The sequence below is a fragment of the Acomys russatus genome, chromosome X (genome assembly GCF_903995435.1).
Source record: "Acomys russatus chromosome X, mAcoRus1.1, whole genome shotgun sequence".
Taxonomy (NCBI): Eukaryota; Metazoa; Chordata; class Mammalia; order Rodentia; family Muridae; genus Acomys; species Acomys russatus.
Window position 1 is genome coordinate 34,377,897 of NC_067169.1, and position 20,036 is coordinate 34,397,932.

The following is a 20,036-nucleotide window of genomic DNA, read 5'->3' on the forward strand; positions in this document are numbered from 1 at the left end:
TATTCTCTATAAAATTCAGTGATGTTGCTCCAAATATGTTAAATAAATATGGTACATTACTAGTAAGCAATAATTCAAACTGAAAGTATATAACTATTATGTATTATTCATGTATGTATATCCTATACATATATACCTAAAGAATATATGCATATATGTATCTATATGTACTATTCTCTATAAAATTCAGTATCGTTGCTCCAAATATGCTAAATATGGTACATTACTAATAACCAATAGTTCAAACCATTTCTAATCAATTAAGTGAATACCAGAAATTACCAAATAATTATGAGTTATAAAGCATGTTAATTATCTATATACCTGAATTCTTGTGATCTCATTATTATGTTGAAGCTCAAATAATGGAACTTTAAAGACAAACACAGTGCTAGATAATTCCAATGGTGCTCGCAGCACTTTAAAAGAAAAGATATGTATAAAATATTAATAAACAGAATGTGGACTCTAGTTTATTTTTAAAATGAAATGATAAGAAAGTTAGGTTTGTCACTTTCTTATAATCTAGTCAAAAATAAAATTCCATTTCAAACATTCTAAGATACCTTGGTTTCCATACATACAAATCTTCATTTTATAAATTTTTAGTGGTAACATACTACATGTAAAACAACACAATAACAATAAAATATACTCAATATTGAAATAAGAAAGGACAAGTCTAGAGAGATGGCTCAGAGGTTAAGAGCACTGGATGCTCTTCCAGAGTTCCTGAGTTCAATTCGCGGCAGCCACATGGTGGCTCACAACCATCTATAATAAGATCTCGTGCCCTCTTCTGGTGAGCAGACACATATGCAAGCAGGATGTTATATACATAATAAATAAGTCTTAAAAAAAAAAGAAAGGACAAGTAGTACCAATTTGATCTCCATACTGAAGTATAAATCATGCAAAAATGGAGAAGCAAAACACTATTGGATTGCAGGGAAAATAAATAGTTGACAAACTTACTGAGTAAATGGCTATTCTCCAGAAATGTAGGAATACAGATTTATGTTTTTAAAAAACACACAGAGGGTAATTTTTATCTTTTCTCTCTCTTGCCTCTTTAATCTTACTTCTGAATCATTTAAATTCTTAATAACAAAAAATAAGGTTTCCTAAGTGTTTAATATATGAGTTTAAGCCAGTTTGTAATTCTATAAGTATATTTAGCTTATATGTGTTTCATTATATCAATTAAATTAATGGATGCTTTAGCAAGGGGTTAGAATATATGAGAAAGGAGAATCTTACTAATATTTTGCTCCACTGTATCATGCCCAATGCCAGTCATGAGAAACACTAAGAACAGTAGATCCAAAACAAGAATCACATACAAAATGGCTTTTCCATTTTGAGATTAGAAATAATTTATGGTATAACCGGAAAAAATGCTATCTAAATTACTAACAGTTTCGTTTTGACATATTCCATTATCATCTGGAAAGACTAATTTTAATAAAACAAAGTTAAACAAAGTCTCCCTGAGACAAATTTCTAGAACAATATTTTCTGAGGAAACTGAAACACTAAATTTTAAAGGCCTAATTTTTCAGACCAACCCCTACCTACATTAAAAATGCATTATTGAGAGTGTGTGTGTGTGTGTGTGTGTGTGTGTGTGTGTGTGTGTGTGTGTGTGTGTGTGTGTTGGTTTGGAGACAATAGACAGAGGAAAAAAAGGTGGCAAATTGGAGGAAACTAATGCGGAGAGGGCTGCAAAAAGAATGCTTGGTGAACAGGGCTCCCAGACACACACACACACACACACACACACACACACACACACACGCACACACACACACACACTTTAATCAACGCTAAACAGCCAGGAGAAGTAAAGAGGTCTACACCCTCTCTCTCCACTAACTTTCTTTCTTTCATACCTAGTGTTGGGGTGTCAGAAAGGATTTGGGTAGAGAAAGAAGGTAGAGGCAGTAAATACCAAAAATATAATTTAAAAATAAGCGTCAACACATATAAGCAGTAAAGCTAAAGCTTTTCAAAAGTAAATATTGAAGAGTGTACAAGTTTTATATTTAAATATTTTTAGATCATGGACAAGAAAATATTCAAGAAGTAATTTAAATATTTAATATGCTTAAAAATATTTAGTTATCCTTTAAAAATTCCTTCCACTTACAGGAAATATTTAAGAAAAGTTGTCTTTTTCATTTTACTTTGGGTAAAACCTTTGTGTTTTAATAATTTATATGTTGATTTAATTTTAAAACATCACATTGGCTCACTTTAATTCTATTATTTTCAGAAAGAGTCAAATATGGATATATTTGTACTGTTAATCAAGATACCAACTCATATATTCATGATTTCAGTCACATATAAAGAAATTGAGTATGGATTTAACTTATTATTCCAAATTTTGAAAACTAAAAATGACACTGGTGTATTTTTTTACATTTAGGTATTAAGTGTAAATCTTTGACTAAGTGTAAATGCACTCAGTTGACTATTACATATTACATACCAGTAGCTTGAACAAAACATGGTGGAATAAGTGGTGATACTCTTGGTATCAGCATCATTTTCTTTGACAAATATTCACAGTAGAGCTCTGAAGCCTTAAAGGAATTAATATTGACAGGAAAGCTAAAGTCATATGTTGCTACCTGTCAATAGAAAAATGAAAAAATATTTATAACTTTGAGGGCTTTGATACTGTTGATGCACCAAAATTACCTTTTTCAAACTAAAATTACCTTGAGGCATTAAGAAACATTTATCCAATAAAGTTAAGGATATATTATTTACTATGTGAAAAATAAGTCTCCAAAACCATGAGGTAAATTGTTTTTTAAAAGCCTGTTTATTAAAAATAAACCAAATATACAACTATTAAAATGAAAACATCATGAAAAATAAAGAAAAGTCTTTGTTATCATTGGATAGGCAAGGATTTCTTAACTACTAAACCACGTATAGCATTCCTAAAAGAGAAAATTATTAATTTGTATCATAAAAAATTAAAAGCATCTATTCTGTTAAGGAGTATGTCGGGACATAAAATGGCCAAAACAAATTTCTCACCAAAATTTTAACTAGTATTAAAAATATACAAATAAGATTCTAAGATCATGTATAAAATGATCTAGATAATGAAAATATAAGTGAAAGTAGGGGAAAAACAATTCAGAGAAGATATGTACACAGTGACACATTAGCATAAGCAAAGACATGTTTCATCAAACATCAAGGAAGTGGAGACTGAAATCACAGCATGTGTCCCAGTGAGAAAGTTCAGAGCATAAAAATGCTTGCTGCCAAGGCTAATGACCTTAGTTTAATCCCCAGGACCCAATGGTGGAAGGAGACAAATGACTCCTGCAAGTTGTTCTCTGATCTCCAGACACACAACATACTATAAATAAATAAATGTAAATCAAAAAGGAAAAAAATCACAACAGGTACCATTTCTCATCTGTACCCATTGCTTAAACAAAAGTAACAATACTAAATGCTACTAAAAATGTTTGCACAATCACAATACACAGACACACAAAGCACTGCCCACTGTTCCCTTGATAAGTTTCTAGACGTAAACAGTAGAAGGAAAAAAACAAAAACACGTATTTTAAACTTGGAGTAAGAAAATTCCCCAAGATCATGACAACAAAGTGGTATTTAAGGACATAATCTAGTGCATCCTTTCAGATCTGTTGATTCACATTACCCTGGTTATGAAAAACATATGGGTTTTCATTTTTAGTTTATTTAACTGTATCTGACCATACCACTGCCAATTCCATCTCCTGCCATGAAATCTTATGTAAACAATCTGTTCTCATAACAGCATTGAGAAGTGTAAAAAAAAACAGAGGCATGTGTTATTTTAATGACATTTCAAAACACTCATACACATGAAAATCTATTTCTGCAAGTATCTCTAAACAAATCTCAAGGAGTACACTAATTAAAGATATATTATTCTTATAGTTGTACTGAATTACCCTACAATATATTTGTATAAATTTCCTTATAAAAAGGCAGTAAACAAATAATTCAGAACATTTACCAAATTAAGGAATTCCACAGAATTATAAGTATATAACTTAACTCTATAATCAATTTCTAGCATCAGTACAGTTTCATCATAAATTTAAAGGAAAAGATGCACAATTTGTCACTGTTGATAGTGTTTACGAATTTGAGTACAAATATTTTGCATATATACTTACTCAACAACTTTGTGCAACTAAAACTGGATTATTAGATGTATTTCTGATTTTCTGTGAGCCTTAATGTCTGAGGTAGGATGTCTGCTGTTTGAGAAAACACTGGGACTAAAAGCAGCTTGGGAATGCAAGGGTTTATTTCAGCTTATAGCTCCATATCACAGTCCATCACTGTGGGAAGATGTCAGAGCAGGAACCTGGACATAGGAGCTCATAAGAAGGCTATGGAAGAGTACTACTTACTGGTTTTATTTCTGTGGCTTATTCAATTTGCTTTCTTATTCACTCCAGGAACCCTGCCTGCCACCCACAGTGAGCTAGGCTCTCCAACATCAAACATCAACCAAGAAAATGCACTAAAGTCATGCTCCCATGCCAGGTTAGTTGGGGCATTTTATCAACTTAGGTCCCCACATACAACATGAAACTAGCTTCTGTCAATGTGATACAAAACTATCTAGCACACTTTAGTAAAATAATTTTATGAATATATCCATTATAGAGAAAATTAAATTTAAATGTAGATTTACTTTAAAATATATAACAGTTTCAATGATATGGATAAGGTGGCTCAATTGGTAAAGTCTTTGTTGTACAAGCATATCTTCCTAAGTTTGGATAACCAGAGCTCATATAAAATCACATGTGAGGTAAATATCTGTAATCCTAGAAAACGGGAATTACAGACAGGAGGACCACTGTGATTTGGTGGCCAAACAGTCTAACTTAATAGGAAAACTCCAAGTTCAATGAGCAATCTCGCTCTCTCTCATTTTTGAATATTTAGCCTGCATGTATGCATGTGTATCACCTGTGTCTGCTGTCCATGGACACCAGTAGTGTGTTGGATGCCCCAGAACATGAGTTAGAAATAAATATTTGTGAGTCATCATGTCGGTGCTAAAAATTGAAATGAGTTCTTCCTTGTGTGCAACACATACTCTAAACCACTAAATATATCATCTCTCTAGTCCCTATGAGTGATCTCTTAATTACAATTAAGGATGTTTTTAAAAGTCACAGTATTACCTTATAAGCTTAATTAAAATACATATGTGTATATATGTACATACACAAAACTGCATGTGTGTGTACAAATGAAAGAAAAAAATATCACACATTCAGAGAAAGCTAAAGAAAGTGAGAAAGACAGGTGGGGGAAGGGAGAAAGTTTAAATAGAATACTGCCAGTGGAGCTAAAATGCATCGCCTGAGACCCACACACTAACAGAAACCTTAATACCAGGTAAAGGGAAACTCTTGTCAAATTGTTGGTCAGGGGATACCCAAAGATTCCCAAAATAACATAAGTGGTTGCCCCTGTCTTTGGTTCCCTACCAGAACTTGAAGGTAAGACTATAGCTGAAGACACTGCATACTTCAGAAACAGAACCCGGCAGAATAAAGCTGAAACTGACCTGAAAGTCTCCCCTCTGAGGACTAGTTCTCTTAGTAATGAAAGATACTATGAAAGAAGCTAAAGCAGAAAGGTAATCAGTAGTGCTACCCAGACATAAAGCCTACTAACCGCAATGACTAGCCCAGTATGATATAGCCAGTTATGCAATAGTTGCACTGTTTTCACAGAGGTAACCAACACTTGTCTAATTGGACTTAAGGGCATGTTGAATAAAAGGGAATTCCTATCTGGTATTGTAAATCTAGCTAAGTATCTATGGCTGGGGAGTAGTAGAACCTAAAAGTGAAGCTACAAGTGCCATCTTCTTAAACCAATATAACTAACTATTATTTAGATATTTATCCTTATACCCAGAGGTAAATGTAATTTTCACTCTTTTTCAAAGGTTAATTTTTAGCAGACATAGACAACTACAATAAGCCACAACTGGCCAAAATCAAGAGTAAGTGACCATGATGTGCCCACTCTCACAAATGGTACACCTACAGTGCCATCATAGTACTTAAGACTCAGGGAATATTGTAAATATAAGTAGCATAGAACCAGGATGGGTGCTGAATAGTGTCTTCTAGACATAACAAGTGAACTGAATCCATGATATCTAAACAATGTGGTTGCCTAAACAAGACTTGCATAATGAAAACACTAGCTAACATTACTGTGGATGAAAGAACAATTATTACTTTCATTTAGTAAAACATTTTCTGTATTTACTGGTTACAAGAAATGAACTTAGCTACATTGCTTTGTTGTTTTACTTTTGATTTATAAATCTTATAGTTGTCAAAAAGAAGGTCTCTCCATATTATTTATATTTCAGAAATCTGAAACAAAAGCATACAACAGCTTATGCTATAAACTTATCCAGTGATACTACTTCCTTATGGGCACATTCCAATAAAGGGTTTTTTATTGTTTTTACCAATTTAAAATTAAAACTAGACATCACAGGCACAATATAAGCTAAGAAACATAGCAACAATGTCTTTTAATTGTTTGCAACGTATTTGGGGAATTTCAGATAATGAATCCATGAGGAACCTTCAAATATAATTACAAAGCACAACATAGCCTGAATATAAGTGAGTTTCTGGTTAGCTTAAACCTGTCATTCCGTGGCAACACACCACACTTCACATTTGATAGTAAGTACAGCAAAGACAGCATAACCATAGTTCTTCATGAAGTAGACATAACTGGTAATTATATTAATGAGTTAAAAGTTATAGCTAGTTATAGTCACTCATCAGAATAAGGTCTATTCAAAACAGAACTTAGATGACACCTGGTAGATTCTTAAATAGTTCATTGGTAATTGCACTATTATTCTTCAATAACATGAGTAACAGAAAACTGAACTTACTTCTACAGGAGAAAATGTTATGCAACATTCCACAGATGTGCCTTCTTCTACCTCTACTGCATACATATTAGGAAATTCTGAATTATTGCACTCTCCTATAAAAGAAGAAAAACCACATATAAAACCTATCCACATATATAGCAGTATTATTTAATGTGAATCCCTAAGATGTCATTATAGTGCTCAGGGGAATAATGGGAAAATGGGGGGGGGGGAGGAATGGGAGGATACAAGGGATGGGTTAAACACTGAGATGTAACAAGAATAAATTAATAAAAAATAAATAAAAAAAAAGAAATCAAAATGCAAGTATTGAAATACCTAAGAGTAAAGCTGTATTAAATTTTTAATTGAACAATGATTCTTAATACCAAGTTTATAATACCAAATGTTATACACAAATATGCAATGTAGAATAAGGAAATAAATCATAAAAAAATTTCAAATTCTTCCAAAGTTCTGTAAATACAATAATATTCTGATTAATGTAGAAATGAATAAAGAGTAAAGTCAAACAACTGACTTAGTCATAGGTCTCAGAGCAGCTCCAAAATGACCTATGTAATGAAGGGGAAGCAGGAAAACCCAAAAATTCACAAATTTGCAAAAAACACACCAATTATTTCAATTGTTCATCATTTATTTTTAAGGAAAAACTTCCTTTCAGAAACACACACATGTGATGAATTAGTATTAACTATGGCTACCCAAAAATAAAATAGGTCTCATGGAATATTTGTCATTAAAAACTAATACCATATAAGAAGGCAAACAATTTCAAAAATAATCTTGTCAAAATGGAATTAATGCAAGAATAAAGATACTAGGTAAAAATACAGTTGTAACACAGAAATCAGTTGCTGAAAGATCAAATGGAAGTTGCACTGGAATCACTCTTCTTAGACTAAACAATTTGTAAAATCTAATTTCCTCATAACAGTTACATTAATCCAAGAATAATAATTTTAATTGTCTCTATCTGGAAATCAAACTCAGTAACTTCCATTTCACCCATCATATCTCAAATTCATTTACCCTTGATCCAATATTGGAAAACCATGAAACAAATAACAACTATATATTAATATTACAAATTTTATGGTCTGGGAAAATATACCAATATGAAACAGCAAAGAATAGCTAACTAGGATAGACACATTTCTATAAGATTGTTGAGCTAAACCAATATTTAGAAGCAAATATGATATATATATATATATATATATATATATAGAATAAGACAGCTTATGAAATAAATATTTCCTGGTATATTTTTCTTTCTACGCTTATAACTTCATACTGATTTTGTACACAGTACTAGAATAGACAATTTCACTAAAACAATATATATGATGGTATTGGACCTATGGGATATGTATATCCCATAAGGTGAAAACCAACAAAAACCAAAACATGTACATGGCTCCCTCTACTACCTCAAAGAATTTGGCAACTGGAATCATAAAGTAAAAAAGCAAATTGGTTTCCATCTATTTAACAGGAATTCAAATGAGACTATCAATGATCTACAGGTCAAAAAAAGATGCAACTAGTTTATAAAAGACAATAGGTTCTCAAGTAGTATAGGGAAAAGAGAAGTATCATTCTAAGAGATGTATGACATAGTATAGCTCCAGAAGACAATCTATGGTGCAGGCAATGACCAGTAACTAGAATGACAATTACTAGATTGTCATAGATGCATAATTATCTCAACATTACTTTTCTCACTAGTCACTCCATCAAAAATTATTCAAAGGATCGTGTTGGAAAACAATATGTCAAAGACATTTATCTAGTAACATATTTTTTAATTTATTTATTCAGATTACAACTCAATTGTTATCCCATCACTTGTATCCTCCCATTCTTCCCTCCATCCCACTTTCGAAAACCCTATTCCCCTCCCCTATGCCTAAGACTGAGGGAGGCCTCCTCCCCCACTGTATGACCATAGGCAATCAAGTCTCATCTTGGTAGTCTGCTTATTCTTTCCTTGAGTGCCACCAGGCCCCCCCAGCAAGGGGAGGTGGTCAAATATGGGACACCTGAGTTCATGTCTCCACAGTTCTGTGGAAAGCGGGGACTGGTAACATGTTTATAAGATAACTTTTTAGAATATTTTAAGAAAGTATTTGTTACCAGCTATTAAATTATTATGTTTTGTTTACAATATGCAACCTGTGTTTAGAAACACTACTATTTGTGAAAGTAAACCAAGAGTATTTTTTAAGTAGAGAAGTGTGATCAGATCTTTGTATGTAAGACTTGATGAAATAAGAAGAAAGGTTTGGAAACAGAGATGCATTTTAAAGGGTAATTGAGTGTCCTGAAGAGAGGTTTGAATTAGAGGCAACTCAACTATGGGAAGAAAAGCACTTTGCCAAGCAGCTTCTCAAAACTCTCCCTGAAGAATAGCAAAGTAGAAGAATCCAGAGGGTCCTAGAAACCTACAAGTAGAACATTATGGTAGGCAGATTTGGGCCCAGAGGTCCCACTCGAACTACGGCACCAGCCAAGGTCAATACAGGGGGTAAACTTTAAACCCCTACCCAGATCTAGCCAATGGGCAGAACATTCTCCACAGTTGAGTGGAGACTGGGGTATGACTTTCACACAAACTCTGGTGCCTCATATTTGACCATGTCCCCTGGAGGGGGAGACCTGGTGGCACTCAGAAGAAGGATAGCAGGCTACCAAGAAGAGACTTGATACCCTATGAGCATATACAGGGGGAGGAAATCCCCCTCAGGAACAGTCATAGGGGAGGGGAATAAGGGGAAAATGGGAGGAAGGGAAGAATGGGACGATACAAGGGATGGGATAACAGATGTAACAAGAATTAATAAAAAAATTAAAATAAAATCTCCCTGAAGATTTTCTGATTATGGGCATCCGGGACAAAGTGTCAAAAAGCTAAAAGGTGCTTGAAAACATTTCAGTAAATGAACACATATTCCATGTATATTCCCATCAGTCTTAGGTACAGCTAAATCTGATACTTAAACAATGTGTCTCCTTAATCATTCTCTGACTCCAGCACTTGTTAACTATGAACTGAACTCTCAGCTATCTGGAGTCTGGGGTCAAAATCCAGATGTTTGGAAATTCCCTCCTCCTCCTTCACATCTGCTTTAACGTCAGGTCAGGTATTTCATTCATTTGTATTTGTACCCTCTTCTTTCTCATTGCCAGTTCCCCTGCCTGAGCCTCACTCTTGTGGCCTCTGTGTTTGTCCCCCATCTTCACCCCAGTACCCTCTCAATTAAGCTCCAGAAGAAAACCACGAGCCTAATTATGCTGCTGCTTACATATAAATCCTTTCATTGCGTTGCTTAGCCTCTAAAATAAAAAGTCCCGAAAAGCATTTAATCCCAACATGTGAGAGGCAGAGACAGATGATCTCCCGAGTTTGAAGCCAGCCTGGTCTGTATAGGAAGTTTCAAGACAGTCTACATAGTAAGATTGTCTCAAAAAAAAGGCCACAAATGTGCCTTCATAACCTTGGCCTCAAAGGCCAACTACTAATCACACTACCCCCTTACTAGGACTTTACTCCCATTCCTTCACATATAGCCTTGTATATATATATATATACTTTCAATTCCTTAAGTTATGTAGTAGTTATCAATGTCCACACTTCTGATAAGTGAGTCTAGACTAGGTTTTTTTCCAATATATATTCCTTTAACACCATGAGAGGAACTATCTTACTATATCAGTCATGCTATATGGTAATAGCCTGATTTTACAATTACTTCAACTACTGTTATAGGTAGACACCATTGTCACCTAGATCTAATATTCACCTTCCTTGGCTTACTCACTCTTGACTCCTCTAATACAAGTTAAGTCAAGCTTACTTGCTGTTTCTCATTATTAAGGTCTTTCCTAAAAAGCATCAGCAACACAGTCAAAAGTAGAAGTTGAAAGCCAAATATGTATTCTACAACTCCCTCACACTCTTACCTGCAGTTCTAGCAATGGCCCCATTGCTTTGTGACTATAGAACTTATTAGTTGCCTCACTGACCAGAATTTCATCACCTGCTAGATCATCAATGTACTTTTCCTTCTTGCGACTTCAGGATTACAGATAATAGCAGGTACCACCTAGTTTTTGTTTCTTTTAATACTGTCCTAAACTCCATATATGATTCACTTTCTAAAATATATTTAACTAAATCCTCTGAAAGATTCATCTGCTTGTTGCTGAGATTCTGAAATATAACTTTACTGGTCCCTTCTTAAGAACATACAAAATGTCTTAGTTGCCTTATAGACTTAGACTGATATTTATGTTATAATTGAAATTTATCAAATATGCACTGAAGAAGAAATAACTATATCACTCAGAAAGATACTTTTTCTGTAAGGGTTCAAATACCAGATATTCTATACTCTGTAAGAAATAATCTCTCACCCAACTCCTCAATTCTGTTACTATACCATGAAGGCATCAATAAGAAATATGCAAATGAATCTATATTCTAATAAAACTTTGTTTATAAGATAAAGTTCAAATAAGATTTGGCCCATGATGCTTAGTTTTACAACTCCCAAAATCAAAAAGATACAGCACATTCATAAAGGTACATATTTCATTTAAGACAAAATAAGCATCATTCCTGACACATGAGTAAACATAGAGAAAAAAGACTGCAAACAAATTTGAGAATACAAATCTGCTTGATAGTACTATTAGAGCATAAGAAGTATACCTGCATTTCCCTTAAAATCCACTGCAAAGAGCGGAAAGTCTTTTAGATTGAACTCCACTTTGGCACGCGTCACACCGCTGTTTTTTATCATAAATGGAAAAGTTTCTGTAGTGCCAACATAGGTACCACTGAAATTAAAGATATTCTAAAAAGCAAAAAAAGAAATAATTAGAAAGTATAATAACAATTTAAGAATATGTATAATCAGGAACAGTCATAGGGGAGGGGAATAATGGGAAAATGGGGGGGGAGGAATGGGAGGATACAAGGGATGGGATAAACATTGAGATGTAACAAGAATAAATTAATAAAAAAAAAGAATATGTATAATCAAATTTGTTTTTTATGTTTGTCTAGGAAATTAACTGTTATTCAGATCTCAACAAAAACTTTATCTCCCTCTTCAAACATATACTATAAGTAAAATACCAAAACACATTAATCTTGCTCCCCATCTCCAACCTCTTTACTGGGTTATATCTGTATGATAATAAAATCTCTAAATTTTTAATTTCTTAAATCCTTCCCTTAAGTCACAAACTTTATTGATTTATATTTGGCCTTCCCTCACTATCAACAGGACAAGGTCCAAACTCATCAGCAGTATTCATAAAGTTGTCCAAGTCTTTTAGTGCCTCGTATTCTAGTCTCATCTAAGCTCCTTTCTCATCTTAACACTTAATATTTCAGTAAGCTCTATCTATGATTTTGCACTTCAAACTAATATTAGATATTTCCCCCTGTAGCTCTTAATCATGGTGTCTCTACTCCCAAGAACCAATTCTTTAAAATGTAATTGCCTGATAATGTAATGCATCCATAAAAAGTTCAGATAAATTACACCGTGGTAGAGATAACTTATTCCTTACACTATATTGCCTTCTGATATCACAATATCTGTTCACATATTTGAGTCTCCTAAGGGAGAATAGGATTCATTTTTTTATATATGGACATGTGTTTGTGTGCTTCTATGTGACCGTGTCTATATGTGCATTGGATGTTTACTGAGTGTTTGTGAACTCTAGCTCATACACAATGTATGTGACTTTATCACAAACCTCTGTAAGGTACTTCATTATACAGGTGTTATAACGACAATTCTTCAGCAAAAGGACCACACAGAACATTAAAGAGATATAATGGCAATAGTATCATAATATTGGGTAAAATATTTACCTAAGATCAACCTCTTTTATACAAAGATATTTAGAAATTTTAAAACGTATAGTAAATTTTTGTTATTTTCTGAATATATAACTCTGCTTTTCTTATTTCTTCATTATATGTTCACGTGATTAAAATTCTGAATTGCTATAAGACACTGTATACTATATACTATTGCTATAATTCAGTGCTATAACTCTTACTACATAGATACTAAATACATTTTTAAATGCCATATTACTACTGTTGTTGTTATCATTATTAACTTAGTCATGATTTTTATACAGAGTCCAGGCTTGTATCTAATTTGTGTACATTCTTTCTCAGCCTACTGAATGTTACAATTAGAGGTAATCTGTGCCAAAATTGATGAGTAAATTATTTTTTAAAGACAGCTATATATCTGAATTTTAAAATAATAAGGGCTTATTGATAAACACAGATCAATATAAAGTCCTATAAATCATTCTATCATATTATAATTTATAAAGTGTGCTGCAAAATGGATTTGGCATGAATAACTAGAGTAATAAAAGCCTTAACATCGAATATTTTTCCACAGAGTATTCCATACTAAATGAAAAGACAGTTTACATTTTATGGGATCTTATTTTTTCCCATTATTGAAACAGGTTTATTTGTGCACATAATACATCCTGTTTATGGTTTCCCCTCCATCTACTCCTCTGAGTTCTTCCCAATTCCGTCCTCCCACCCCTCGCCATCTGGATACACCCCCTTTCTATCTCTCATTAAAAAATAAAGAGGCTTCCATGGGATAATAATAAATTATAGGAAAATAAGACAAAAATGAATACATCAGAGTTGGATACAACAAACAGAATGAAAAGAATGTGCACAAGAACACCCACTCATTCACACACTCAGAATCCCACAAATATACTAAGCTGGAAGCAATGATGTAACTACAAAGAACCTGGTGCAGACCCATGCAGGCCCTCCCTGTGCATGCTGGCTCAGTTCTGTGGACGTTTTGATTTATATGTAAACATGGTTTTGTTTTCATCCCTGGTGTGGGATATGGGGGCTGCTCCAGTTTGTCCACAACTCATAGTTGCCTCTTGAGAAAGCAAGTGATCTTTATCAGCTGTGAACTACCTCATGCAGGGGCGTGGTCTCTGTCAGTGGGGATAAAAGCCAGACCCAAAGGGAGACTGGGGGCTTGGAGAAAGAAGGCTGCTGGTGCTTCCTTCTGCTGCTCCTGGTTGCTCTTGATGCAGTGTGATGAGAAATCAGAGATATCCTAAAAAGGAGATTCGACTTGGCCCAAGGAATGCGATGACCCTGAACAGCAGGAATTAGCTCAGGAAAACTATGCACCTTCTCACCACTAATAATCTTTCTCCCCTGCCTAGTGTTGGGGTGTTGGAAAGGATTGGGGTGAAGGAAGGGAAAAGATGTAAGGAATACAAAAATAGAAACAGATTTAAAAAATATGCCAACACAGTCTCTGCCAGTTCTTATATTGATCTTGTTGATGTAGAAGTCCTTGTTTTCTTAGTGTCCTCCATTCCCTCTTACACTCTTCATTTAATAATTACCACAGTCTTAAATAGGCTAGCTGAATGTCTACTGATCTGTGCATCTATGGTTTTCATCATCAACAATAGGAAGCAGAAACTAATATATTCTGATAGAATTTTTGTTATGCAAGTAAAAACAAGACTGGCACTGAGCTACTGAGACAGCCAGTTAAGCTGTCATTATATTTTATACTTTAATCATAATGTCACCAGATTGTGAAACAATTTAAAGAAATAAAAAATAATCCCAAAATAATAAGATAATTGCTATTGTGGGCAAGTTTTCAGAGTATAAGAGATTGATAACATCTTATAAACGTAATAATGGAGGAACATAAAGACCTGAATTGAATAATTAATGTAAGTTTCTTTTTATTTCCTCTAGGTTTCTCAAGGCAAGGTTTCTCTGTGTAGCCTTAGCTATCCTGAACTAGCTTTGTAGACCAGGCTGGCCTAGAATTTACAGAGATCCGCCTGCCTCTGCCTCCTTGAATACTGGAATTAAAGGTGTGTGCCACCACACCCTGTTTAATATAACTTTTTATAGTTAATGGACCAGAACTTCTACTTTGAAATGTTCTTTTTTTTTTAAAGGGGAGGTGTGTGTATGTATCTGTGTGTATTTGTACATGCACATAGATAGAAAGATAGATAGATAGATAGATAGATAGATAGATAGATAGATAGATAGTGTCCATATGTATGCACATTACCAACAGAACAAATCCTAGTTATGTATAGCTAATCATTTGAAAAGCTGATGTCAGTATAGTTCAAAAAATTAAAAACAATAAGACAATGAAATATCTATTCTATACACATTAGATGAGTATTTTGCAACTCATATTACATGTGGAACATTGAAATATGGAGCCATACAAATAAAAGCAAAATGGTATTTTATAAATTATCTTGTGAAAATAAATAGGAACAAACCCTATATCACAAAAGCTTTTGTACCTCAGAATATATGTATATGACCTGCCATGTGACAGTGCTTGCAATAACAAAATCCTGAAATAACTACATGAAGGAACAATGGAATGAAGATGCTAATTTAGTGTGTTCAAATAAATAACCAGTATGCAGCAGTGACAAAAATACAGTATAGTTTCATACAACCTAAATAAATATTGGAAACATAATATTCCATTAAAGTAACTTATCAAAGACTACAAATACTTCATGCACTTCATATAACTCAAAACTAGACCAATTAAACCACAAAATACATATATGTGTGTGTTTGTGTATATATATGTATATATATGTATATATGTATATATGGGGAGAGAGCGCTAATAATTTGAAAAACTGATGTCAGTATAGTTCAGAAAAGTACAATCAATAGTAGGACAATGAAGTATCTATTTTATACTCATTAGATGAGCATTTGCATCTCATAGTACAATTTGTGGATACATTTTATTTTCATTAGAGTCTAAGGATCATCTCTTATAAAGGATGAGAACGTAATGAAATCATTTTAATAACAAGTTTTCTCACACCTAAGTTTTATTCTTAAAATTTCAATATTCTGTTTCATCACTTATATTTATATTACACATACAAATTACCACATACAAAATTATTTGTAGACACTAATTGACTATGTACATATAGCATAACCTTCACAGTCATAAAATAAGCAAATGAACAGGTGGCATACTCACAGGTATAATTTCAACTTCAGCAATTTCAACAGATCCACCAATCCTAAGATCTATTACATTTGCATGGAGAATATCAACCTTATTTAAGAGAAATATGAAATTTTGTAGAAATTACATTAAAATATACTTCTACTAAATAAAAAATTCCAGGCTCTTATATGCTACTTTGTAATTTAAATTATAGCAATTATGTGTGTGGTTTTGTGCAAGTATATGTGTGTATGTGTCTGTGTGTGCTTGTGTGTTTATTTAAAACTTTATTCTGAACCGGGCGTGGTGGCGCATGCCTTTAATCCCAGCACATGGGAAGCAGAGGCAGGTGGATCTCCAGCCTGGTCTACAAAGTGAGTCCAGGACAGCCAACACTACACAGAGAAACCCTGTCTCAAAAAAATAAAACAAAAAACAATCAAAAAAAACTTTATTCTGGCAGTTATTAGCACTTTTCTTCTTTAGCATAATTGATACTCCTTGGAAAACTAAGTGTTTAACCATAAGAAATCATATGTCTTATGAATCTAACTGCAGAATAAATAATGTGTATTTGCCTAAACCAAACTATATTTCTACATAACACATTTTCCCTTATCTAATTACAACAGAGAATTCAATATAATAAAAGTATGATTGAATGACATATACTTTGTTACATATAAATATGCTAATATATACAATAACAATGAAAACAGGTCAAAATTATTCTATAGGTATATTACAGTACTTAATATTATAGTACTTAATACATTCTCTTTCTTTAAATGCCTAATACACTATGGCATTACTCTCCCAACAACTCTAATTTCAAAGTACAGAAAACTAATGCTGAGAAAGGCCAATATTTTATCTTTTAGAGTCCCTAGGCTTTAATTCCAACACAATTAAACCTGAACCATAGTCTGCCTGAATACTGAACCTTCACCAAGAAAATTAAGATAGTAAAAATCAACAACAATCTAACAAAAAACCTAAATCCAGGCATGGTAAAACTCCCTTTGAGTTGCTATTGGAAGGAGCCTAAGAGACTTCCAAAACAACATAGGGTACTTCCATTGCCTTTGATAGCCTCCCAAAACTTCAAGATAAGTCTATCACTAAGGATAGCACACAATTAGGTTATAGGACTGGAGGACTCCAGGTTGAACTGACTAGGAAGCCTCCTCCCTGAGGACTACTAGCACTCATACTATTGGAAGGTGCTATACGAGTTGGTAAAGGAGAGAAGTCATCAATAGTTCTATTCAGCTATAATGCCAACAGACCACAATGACCTGCCTGGAAATATATCCTTAATAGTGCAACAGTGATACTATTATTTGGGGTGACTGACTTATGAAACACTTAATGGAAGGAATTCATGTCTTGTACTGGGAACCAAGTCAACTCCTATGGATAGAGAGGTCATAGATGCTACAGAGCAACCTACTGTGGCCACTTTCCTAAACCAGTACAATTTAAAACTGCATTCTAAATATTTATGCTCAAACCTAAAGCTGAATGTAGTTTTCATCACTCCTTAAAGAAACTATTTTTATATCAGATGGACATTACGACAGAAATTTATAACTTGTCAAAAGACAGAGAAATAATGACTATGGATGCCCAACTCCAACTGATACATCCACAATACAACCTTTACAACTACAGTTCGGGAAACATCATGGAAGAGTGTAGAGAAAGACTGTAAGAGCCAAAGGATCAGAATGTCGACTGCATCCCAAAAGTATTTTTCCTAATTTTCCTAACTAATGCCATGAGGAAAAATCATCTACGTCTATGAAAACAGCGAAGATCTGTCAAAACTCAGAGGAGCCAAAATTATACAATTTTATGTGAAACTCCCTCGTGCTGATTAGTAGTTATTCATTTCAACTTAGTAGAAACTTCAGTTACCAGGTTTCTTGAAAAGAATTTTCAGAAATTTCTCTCCAAGTACTGCTGCTCATTTTTGTTTTAAATAATTTAGATATGGTTGCTATTTTTAGACATCTAAAACAAATATATTTAGATAATTTCTATATAAATGGTAGCTTAATCTACTTAGTGTTATAAGTCAAAAGTCTATTGGTGATGAAATAAATACATTTTAATAACAAATATGCAATTACTTTGTGATAATGTGCTATTATGAATTTTCACAAAAATTTGCATACATGGATACACATATGTAAATACATATACACACATACATATAGAGAGAAAGAATGGACAAATACATTAAAAGACAAACCTTTGCTCTTGTATCAAATTTTTCTGCCACAGAAGGTGTACAGGAGATATTAAGAACACTTATTCCCCCAAATGGGATTATGCCTTCTGATGGAACAATATTAATGATAGGCAAAAGGCTTTGATCACAAACCTGTAATTAAAAATTGACAAGATGCTATAGTGTCTTACAAAATGATTATATCAAGGGTTTTACAGGGAAACATCTATAATACTTCTATAGAGAGGTTCTACTGGACATAAAATATGACATGATTTTTGTAATAGAACAATTTTATCAATACACAAATCAAGAGAAAAACAACTAATTAGTTCAATCTAGTCTATGTTGCTACCATGCATTCCTGACTACAAAGAAAAATGAAGAAAAAAGAAAAGCATATAATGAACTATGCAGTGTAGCATTACTTAGTAATTATACTTAAAACATTTTTCACTTTTACTTTTAATGAAACATAATACACCAAGAAAAAAAAGAGAAAAAAAGAAAAAAGTATGATTTGGGAAAATAGAAGGATAAATTTAATAAAACATACTCAGAAAAACTACTTATAATAACTTGAACACTGCCTTGAGTCATCTATAAAAAATAAAGTATTGATTTCATAATATATTTAAAACCAACAAACTGGTTCAAACCATAGTATGACCTGATCCAAGTGAGAAGTGACCAAAATTCTGCATTACCTTGAAATAAGCATGGTTTTGCCCTACATTGTGAAGAATGGCTTTCCTCCAAGTAGTTAAACCTTGCGAACTATTACTGAACAATATTCTTGGCTCTAAAAATGTGACTTTAGTATGACCAACCTAGTAATGAAAGAAAGGGAGAAATTACCAAAAATAATAGCAAATAAAATTATTTATTGATTTGCTCAGAAAATTAAATACAAATAACATTTACCTGCTCTACCATATATATGTACATGTATGTATACATATATTTAAGCCTATAAATATATAGTTTTTCTGAATCGTTCAAGTGTGCCTGCTCACAGCATGAAAAGGTCTTAATATGACTAAAGAAATAAAGCCAGTTTTTCTCATTGGGAAAAAGAAGAAAGTAATGAAAGAAGTGACAAAAATATACTGCTATCATATAACTGGAAATTTAGCTTCTTGGATAATTTTAAAATATAGCATATTAGTAGTTGTTTGCTGAATCATTAAGACAAAGATAAAGAAAATTAAAATAAGCTACGTTACTTCCTCAAAGTGATGGTTGACAATAATTTACTGCTACTGCTCCCCTAGCATGTGTAAAGACTGATCCTCGGTCACATCATATGCCCCCACACCCCAACACACAAACTGTTACATAACTGTAGAATGTTGAGATTATCCCTATAGCAGAAGTGATTCCTAGACTAAGTACATCCTGAATACACTCATTACTGAAAGGCTCTTAAAGCTATCATTTACTCAGCTAAATATGGTGTATTTTTGTATATTATTCAACAGAATTCAAAGGTCATCTAAATATAGGGAACAAGTTGTTTCAAATGAAAGCACCCAGACATGCTTTACTAGCAGCCATGTTCATTTAGCTTAATATGCTCTCTTGGTCTACAAGAGAATGAGGACATAGCTCACTTTGACAAAATTACATAGACACAGAGATTTGCTTCTTCTTTCCAAGAAAAGCATTTCATAGAACTAATAAATCAACAAATACTATTTTCAAATGTGGCCATTATTCATTTCTATAGTAAGTAATGTGAAGC

At 33.2% G+C, this 20,036-nt stretch overlaps 1 protein-coding gene across 1 annotated transcript in view; it reads right to left on the reverse strand.

Annotated features, from left to right (window-relative positions):
• Cfap47 (cilia and flagella associated protein 47) overlaps positions 1-20,036 on the reverse strand; it is a 242,065-nt gene that overhangs the window by 179,433 nt on the left and 42,596 nt on the right. Inside the window, exons 17-23 of the mRNA XM_051142600.1 lie at positions 19,000-19,122; positions 18,314-18,445; positions 16,087-16,164; positions 11,703-11,847; positions 6,983-7,077; positions 2,495-2,636; positions 325-419 (exon numbers count right to left, since the gene is read on the reverse strand). Coding sequence (XP_050998557.1) covers positions 325-419; positions 2,495-2,636; positions 6,983-7,077; positions 11,703-11,847; positions 16,087-16,164; positions 18,314-18,445; positions 19,000-19,122 — 810 coding nt within the window. The remainder of the gene's footprint in view (positions 1-324; positions 420-2,494; positions 2,637-6,982; positions 7,078-11,702; positions 11,848-16,086; positions 16,165-18,313; positions 18,446-18,999; positions 19,123-20,036) is intronic.